This window comes from Myotis davidii, unplaced genomic scaffold, assembly GCF_000327345.1.
Source record: "Myotis davidii unplaced genomic scaffold, ASM32734v1 scaffold17, whole genome shotgun sequence".
Taxonomy (NCBI): Eukaryota; Metazoa; Chordata; class Mammalia; order Chiroptera; family Vespertilionidae; genus Myotis; species Myotis davidii.
The window spans coordinates 2,329,357-2,338,106 of record NW_006288624.1 but is presented as its reverse complement, the minus strand read 5'-3'; the positions used below and the strand labels follow the sequence as shown (position 1 = coordinate 2,338,106).

The window sequence follows — 8,750 nt, the reverse complement described above, 5'->3', positions numbered from 1 at the left end:
AGTGAGTAATCGTTAACATAAAATAATAGAACATTTTAATAAAAATTAATATTTTTTCTTGAACATTAATTTACCAGGCACTAATAACTGCACAAATTAATAAGCATAATGCAAATAAACCTACTTTTCCTGTTCTCTGAAAGTGAAATATTTCCTGTTGCGCACACCAAACAAGTCAGTCCAAGACTAATGATGTGGCAATCAGCTGCTAAAATATTCGCTGCTAGTATTAGTGGAAATGGTGCACCTGCACATGAGGCATATAAGGGAAATGAATGCAACACGATTATAGTAATCAGTCATTAGCAAAAGTTGTAGTTCATTATTAATAATTACGTATAACAGGATATTGTAAAAATTATGAAATCTTTATTAAAATGTTTCTTACATACCGTGATATTGGCTAGGCCACAAAAATATTCATTGTGGGCTGCATGCGGCCCACAGGCTGCAAGTTTGACATGCTTGGTGTAGCCTCAGCCTGAAATCTCTAGGAGCTCTACCACACCACAGTCTTTGCACATTGCGACAAGGAAGTGAGGCTTTTGTGCCTCCATATTAGGCATAACGCAGTCACTGTTTACTGACTGTTACAGGGATGAGTGGTACATAACTTCCAGACACCTCCTGGTGATGTTGCTCCAATCTACTAAGGGCAAGCCTCCAGAAATTGTTGCAGGTGTGAGCCATTAGTAGCAGCATGTGAGGCACCTGGAGAAGAGTGGGCACACAGAATCATTATAATGAGACCCAAGAGACCTGGACAAAGCATCAACATTGTCTGCTCTGCTCCACCCCTTGTACCATTCAGGTCCACTTGCTTTCTACATTAGGTTCACTCCATCCTTTTACAACTTCTCCAGGATTCTGGTTAACAACAATTTGAAAGAAGCCATAGACAATACGTAGATGATGAGCGTGGTTATGTTCCAATAAAAAGTTTGTAAAATAGCAGCAAGCCAGGTTTGGCCTCTCAATCAAAGTTTGCTAACCTCTGCTTTAACCTACACACTGTATCTGGAAGGATAGTGCTCCATCTTTGTAGGATATCATCTCCAAGCTGTTGCTTCAGCTGTGTTTCTTAGAGGCCATTCCATTGCTCTATCAGGCTAGCAGCGTATGAATGATGTGGAATGTAGCAGCACTAGTGAATCACACAGGCATGTGCCCACTACTGAATCTTTTTTCATAAATTCAGTCCCCTGATCTGAAGTGACAGTATGTGGAAGATCACATGTCAGTGACTCAGATGCTCTGTGAGCCCCTGAGTAGAGGTGCTGACCACTTCAAAGCAGATATGAAAGGTAAACTCACACTTAGAAAATATGTCAATCTTATTCAAAATGAATTGCTGTCCTTTCCAGGGTGCAAGGGGTCTTATGTTATCAAGTGCCACTAAGTGGCTGGTTGATCTCAAGGATTCATGCCTGATCAAAGGCTTAGTATCAGACTCTGTTGTTGGCAGGTATGGTGGCAGTAGTAGCCACCATACCTGCTTTGGTGAGGGATCCCATGCTTCTGTGCTCATGTATAGCCTTTATCTCTGCCATCGTGGCTCCTCAGTTCATGAGCCATTAATCAGCACCGTGGTAACCAGTAAGTGTGGCTGGCTGACATCTCCACTGCAACTCTCCTTCTGATGCTTTCTAGAGATCCCACAAGGTGTCTTAGCCACAGATATTTCTAGGATCACCAAAGGATCATCTAAGTAAGTGTCTTCTAGTGAAGCAATTTCAATTGAAGAGGGGCGAGTCTCCCAAGAACCATGAGAGTATGACCTGTTAGCAACATCACTGGCGGCAGCTGGGGGGTGGGTATACCAAACCGACAAAAAGGACCCCAGGAGATCTGGGTGGGGCACCAATAGCATCTGATCGCTCCTAACCACTCTGCCTGCCTGCTCGACCCTAACCACTCACCTGCCTGCCTGATTGCCCCTAACTGCCTCTGCCTTGGCCCCTGCTACCATGGTTTCGTCCAAAAGGACATCCAGAATGATGTCCAGAGGGTCGTTCGGCTGTCCAATCTAATTAGTATATTACACTTTTATTATTATAGAAGAATAGGAATGGCCTTTAGTGTAGGAAGTATAGTTAGCAAGCAATGGGATAGATGGCAGCAGTTCAGTGATTTGTTTGCCATGATCTCCTGCCCCTTTGCTATCCTAACATCCATGCAAACATCAGAGCAGCCTATATACAGGGAATAATCAGTCAGAACCTAGACACCAAGACGGCTAGGTTTAGAAACCAGTCAGTCAGATAATTATCATGAAACTTCAGCTGCTTTTTCTGATCATTTTTTTTAAACAGCCTCATTAAGATATAATTTACATACCATAACATTAATCTTTTTTAAGTGTATAAATGAACTTTATATTTATGGTTGTACAAGCACCCCCCCCACACACACACACACAACCTAAGTTTAGAACATTTCCATCACCTAAAAAGAAACCTCATGTTCACTTACAGCCGTTTTCCATTCCCATTCCCAACCCTAGATAACACTAACCTATTTGCCTTTTTTGGACATTTAACATAAATAGAATACTACAATGTGTGTTTTTTTTGTGGCTGGCTTTTTTTCACTGAGTATAATAATAGTTTTGTAGTCGTCCATGTTGTAGCATGTGTCAGTAATTCATTCTTTTTTATTGACAAATGGTATTCCACTGTATACCATATTTTGTTTATCCATTTACCAGGTGATAGACACTTCGGTTGTTTCCACATTTTGGCTGTTGTGAAAAATGCCACCATGATCATTTGTGTTCAAGTCTTTGTATGGTCGTATGTTTTCATGTTTACTGATGATCTTAGGGAAATTGGATTCAGGCACCTTGAGGAAGAAGAGTATCCAGTCCTGGGAAAGTTAGGCTCAGGCTTACTCTTCCAGCTGAACTGGGGAGAGGAAGTGTCCCCAGTCCCAACTGTTTCATTGTCAGGCAACCAAAGGGCACTTCAGGATCACCATCAGTCAATGTAGAGTATCTACAAAAAGTCTATATACTTACTTTATGGTAAAACCTTCTTTTTCACCATCAGGAACAAGACATTTCTATATAGCATTGTACTGAAGGTTTTAGCCCGTTAAATGCAAGAAAAAGAGTTAAAAGATACAAGGCCTGGAAAGGAAGAATCAAAACTGTTATTATTTAGAGCCCTGGCCAATGTGGCTCAGTTGGTTGGGCATCATCCCGTGAAGCAAAAGGCTGCCGGTTCGATTCTCGGTCAGGGTACATGCCCGGGTTGCGGCTTGACCCCCAATAGGGGACATGCAGGAGGCAGCCAATCCATGTTTCTCATTCTCCCTCTCCCTTCCTCTCTCTCCCTAAAATCAATTTTTTTAAATATTATTTAGAGATACAGAGAAAAATCAAAATAATTTATAAATTATTGGAATGAGTTTTATAAACTCTCTGAAGTTTTGTAAACTGAATTTGGAAACAAAACTAAGATATACAAGTCAGTTTATTTTATATAACCATCAAAACACAACTTTTTAAATGTAAAACCTAATTTAGGAAAATATTACATTTACAATAGCATATAAAAATGAAGGAGCTAGAAGTAAATCTCACCAAAAATATGCAAGCCCTTCCTGGGGAAAACAGTAAGACTTTCTTTAAGGACAATGAAGATGACTTCTACAAATGGGGAGTTATGCCATATTTATATATAGGTAGATTGAAGACTGCAAAAATATGTCAATTCTCCTCAAATTCTCCTCCTGAATTGACTTCTATATTCAATTCAATCCCATTAAAAGTGTAACAAGTTTTCGGTTGTTGTTTTGGTTTGTTGTGGGGTTTTTTTGGTTAGTGGCTCAATAAGCTGGTTCTAAAATTTCTATGGAAGAACAAAGAACCAAGAATAGTTAGGAAACTCCTGAAGAAAAATAATGAAGTGCGATCAAGGCTTATAACTAAGCCACATTCACAAGCCCAAATTGTACTTGTACAGAAAGAGACAAAAATGGACGAATAAATCAGTCAGAACAGAGAACTCTGAAAACAGACCACATCTACAGCAGCATAACTTACAAATTTTTGACTTTTCAATGGTGTGAAAATGAGACACATTCAGTAGAAACTGGCTGACCCTAAACTATGATGTTCAGTGGGTTAGGTGAATTAAATGCATTTTTGACTTGTGACAATTTCAACTTATATTGGGATTATTGGGACATAATCCTATGGTAAATCAAAGAACATCTGAATATGCAAACTTGACTTATGAGAGAGGCAATAATATGGATCAGTGAGTTAAGAACCTTTCAATAAATGGTGCTAGAAAAATTGTTTATCCAAACAGTCAAATATAAAATTGGAATGTCACCCTGGCCAGTTTTACTCAGTGGTTAGAGCATTGGCCTGTGGACCAAAGGGTCTCGGTTTGATTCCCAGTAAAGGGCACGTTCTTCAGTTGCAGGCTCGACCCCGGCCCCCCTGCTCCTCTACAGCCCCCACCTCCAGGAGTTGGGCACCTGTAGGAGGCAACCAATCGATGCGTCTCTTTCACATCAAGGTTTGTCTCTCCTCTTCCTCCCTCCCTTCCACTCTCTCTAAAAATCAATGAAAAAAATATATTTGGGTGAGGATTAACAACAACTAAAAAACTGGAATGTCAATTTTTACAGCCACTTTGGAAATCAATTTATCATCATTAAATAAAATTAAAACTGTGGCTATTGTATAATCCAGAAATTCTACTCTTGGGCACACATGCTGGAGAAACACTTGCACATTTTCATCAGAGCTTATGTGCTCTTGTTCATGGCAATATTACATATAAGATCAAAAGATAGAGAAAAAAATCAAATCTCTACTGAAAGAAAAATCCATAAGTTACTTGTAACATATTAATACAATGGACATACAACATAGTAGAGAAAATGAATGCATTCACCTACATGAATCAACATGAATAAAACTTTCAAAAGTAGTATTGAGAAGAAAAAGTACCCAAATAGTACATACAGTATGATTTCATCTATATTGTTAATAAACATGCAAAACAAAACAATATATAATGTAGGAATACTTACATCTGTGATTAAAATGTAAAAATAAAATAAGGGACTGATAATCAAATAACCAAATATCCAGGGTAATTAATACCCTGATTAACTGGGGGATTGTTTATGGAGGGTGAGGCATGCAACCAGGGAAAAGCATTTCAAATATATAGATAATGTTCTCTTTCTTAGGTGGTGATAGATCTAGTATTTTTAAAAATTGCTACTTTTACACTTTAATATAAAATATTCTTTTGTATACACTAAATATTTAATAAAAATCATTGCAGATACAGTGTAGAGATGGACCCTATTCAAGCCAAAGATCTCAAAATCTGGTTTTGATGTATACACACACACACACCAAGAATGTATGGAAAGTTGTATTACTCATATGAGAGCAGGGTAGCTCCCAAACAGGCCCAAAAATGGCTTGAGAGAGCAGGAAAAGAAGATTAGCTTGGGGTTTTTATGGTGACCAGGGAGGGTGACTCAAACAAAGGTTCCCGTGCATGGTTTAAACTTCCACAGGCACAAAGATCACTTGGGCTTTCTTATCAGTGTGCCCATATGTGGGACAAAGCGGGGAAAGGGAACGAGGAGGCTTAAAAGATCTCAGTCTAACATCAAAAAATAGAGTCACAATCTTTATTACAAAAATATTTTAAACAAAAATGTATAGGGAACAAAAGAATATCTGCCATTTAAAAATATATGTATTTTTTAATTGATTTCAGAAAGGAAAAGAGAGGGAGAGACAGATACATCAATGATGAGAGAGAATCATTGATTGGCTGCCTCCTGCATGCCTCCTACTGGGGAGTGAGCCCACAGCCCTGACATGTGCCCTGACCAGGAATCAAACCGTGACCTTCTGGTTCATAGTTCAGCACTCAACTACTGAGCCACACTTGCTGGGCTATCTGCCATTTTAGAAATAATATGTCTGAAGAGAAAAAATGTCACCTCTCCCTCCTAGAAACCACTTCTCCCATTCTTCTCCCCAGGAATACTCCACTAGAATAACTATGGTCAAACTGTTAAATTTAAATTATTTACTATTCCACAGAAGAAACTGAATACCAAGAGGGATTATGACTATAACATAGTAAGTCAGCTACCGAGTCCTGTGGAGTGAAAAGAGTAAGAATTACTCATGAATGAAATTATTTATCCTGGGATTATGCAGTAGAAAAATATCATGTGGGTTTCTGGTAGTACATTCTTTACTATCATGGGAGTGAAGAAGTTCTCTAACTTTACACCCACTCACTACAAATGAACACCAGGCCTGAAGTTTTACCAGAAGAAAGTAATTCATTCTTACTGAAAAGAGACAGACAATGAATGACAAGTGTACATCAATTTTTGAGCCACCTACTGGGTACTGCTGTGGATATAAAGATGAATAAGATTTAATTTCTACACCTTATAGGCTCACAGTTCCTTATATTACTTTTGTAGCTTGAAATGTGAAAATGTGGATTAACAGAAAACCTACAGCCAGACTGATAGCTTAAATGATAAAATAATTAGATTGCTTTCAACATACTTCAGTATTAAAGAATTCATGAGAACCACTAGGAACCGTATCTACTGCATGAGATATGCTTATAGAAGAGTAAATACCCATGCTTAAGATTTTTAACCAACAGGTTGCGGGGTGGATGACAAGACCCTGAAAGCATAGGTCAGTAGAACTAAAGGTGAAGAAATACTCTGCATTCATGAAGACTGGAATCGTGGGATGAGTAAAGAATGAGAAGAGAGTAAGTTCAAACAGGAAATATTTGAGGAACTTTTAGAAAGAGAATTGTATACCTTGAAATTCTAAGCTGTTGGCACAAATGAAATGCAAATTCCTTTATCCCCCCCAACCTTTAGTAGTCTTACACACACATACCCTTTTGAGTAGGTCTGGAAAAAAGAAGAGTCTGAGCTCAACATCTGATTTGATATTTAATATCAGATCAGCAAAATTATAATACTGTAAAAAAAACTTATTATGTACCAAATGGTATTCTAAGCTTTTTACATATACTAAAGTATTTAAGTGTTGAGAAGTGTCAAAGTCATATTTGAGAAGTCAAGATCATGCATCAGATCATGCAAGATCAAGATCAAGCAAGGTAAAGATTAGCTGCTAAATAAGTTAAAATCCAAATTGAGCAAGACGTGAGGGATATATTGAGATAAACAGTACAGTATAGCAGCAGTGATCACAGTCATAGCAGAAAGCAAAAATGGCTTTTAAATGGCCTTGGCATGTGCTGCCAGAACAAGGGCCTATTAAAACTGCTTTCTAGGAAACACAACAGTCTTCTAGTTGCTTCTCCCCCCACTTCCAGCGCTATCCTCTTCCTACCCATCTTCTATTGTTGTCAAAATCATCTTAATAAAATGCAAGCTTGAGTTTTTCTGCTTGCATCTCTGCTTGATGCCTTTTGATCCTCACTACCTCCACAAAGTCAGCTTTAAACCTGTAAACATGATATACACTGTCACTTGTCAAGGTCCCAGCTGCCTCATCAGCCTCACTTCCTAGCATTCTTCCCGTGCCACCTTACTGAACCATATCTGTTCTCCAAAACATACTCTCTTCTCTCACACCTCCTGCTGGCATACATGCTGATACCTGTGCTGCTAATGTACTTCTCTATTTCAGGCATCTGGGACAATCCTGTTCATGCTTCCAGACTCAGCTTCACAATCACTTCCTCTGAGACTCCTTCTCATACTTTTTTTTTTTAAAGAAACACAATTTCTCTTTTTAATTGAGAGGAAGAAAGAGAGATAGAAACATCAATTATGAGATTGAATCATTGATCTTCCTGCACACCCCCTACTGAGGATCAAACCCTGACAGGGAATCAAACCATGACTTCCTGGTTCATAGGTCAATGCTCAACCATTGAGAAACCTGGGCCAGACCTCCTCATTCTTTTACACTTAAAGCCTGCTGAGCCTTTGTTGTGCTTCCATAGTGATTTGAAAATGTTTGCATTAGAACACTTACTGCATTCCATTGCTTTTTAATTCTTAAAATATTGTGATATATAAAATACAAACAAAAAAGTGTATGTCAAAACTGTAAGGCTCAATGAATGATCACAAAGCACACTCATGTAACCATCACCCAGAGCAAAGGTTGGCACACTTTTTCTGAAAAGGGCCAGATGTAAATGTTTTAGGCTTTGCAGATACATGAACTGTGTCACTACTGCTTAATTCTGTTGTAGCCAAAGCAGTGACAGACAATAGTAAAGAAAAGGATGTGGATGTGTTTCAATAATGGATTTTATTGACAAAAACAGAAGGCCAGATTTGGCCTGACCTAGTTCAATTCCCATATAACCCTTCTTGAATGCCTATCCCAAAAGATAAACATGATTGTGACATATATAGTAATTGCTATTTTTCTTCATAATTTTATCATGAATCCCTAAACATAGTTTATTTTTTTAAAAAATATAAATTTTTTATTGATTTTTTTACAGAGAGGAAGGAAGAGAGATAGAGAGTTAGAAACATGGATGAGAGAGAAACATCGATCAGCTGCTTCCTGCACATCTCCTCCTGGGGATGTGCCCGCAACCCAGGTACATGCCCTTGACCAGAATCGAACCGGGGACCCTTCAGTCCACAGGCCGACACTCTATCCACTGAGCCAAACCGGTTTCAGCCATGTTTCTCTTTTATTAGATAGGACTAGAGACCCGGTGCACAAAAAC

General features: G+C 38.6%; 1 protein-coding gene across 2 annotated transcripts in view; it reads right to left on the bottom strand.

The window, feature by feature from the left end:
- Positions 1–414: 414 nt before the first annotated feature.
- Positions 415–8,750, bottom strand: part of LOC102757605 (cytochrome c oxidase assembly protein COX16 homolog, mitochondrial) — a 61,524-nt gene continuing 53,188 nt past the window's right edge. For both annotated transcript variants that reach the window (XM_006760744.2, XM_015562030.1), the window contains one exon: positions 415–711. In XM_006760744.2, the coding sequence (XP_006760807.1) occupies positions 574–711 (138 nt within the window). In that variant the 3' untranslated portion in view covers positions 415–573. The remainder of the gene's footprint in view (positions 712–8,750) is intronic.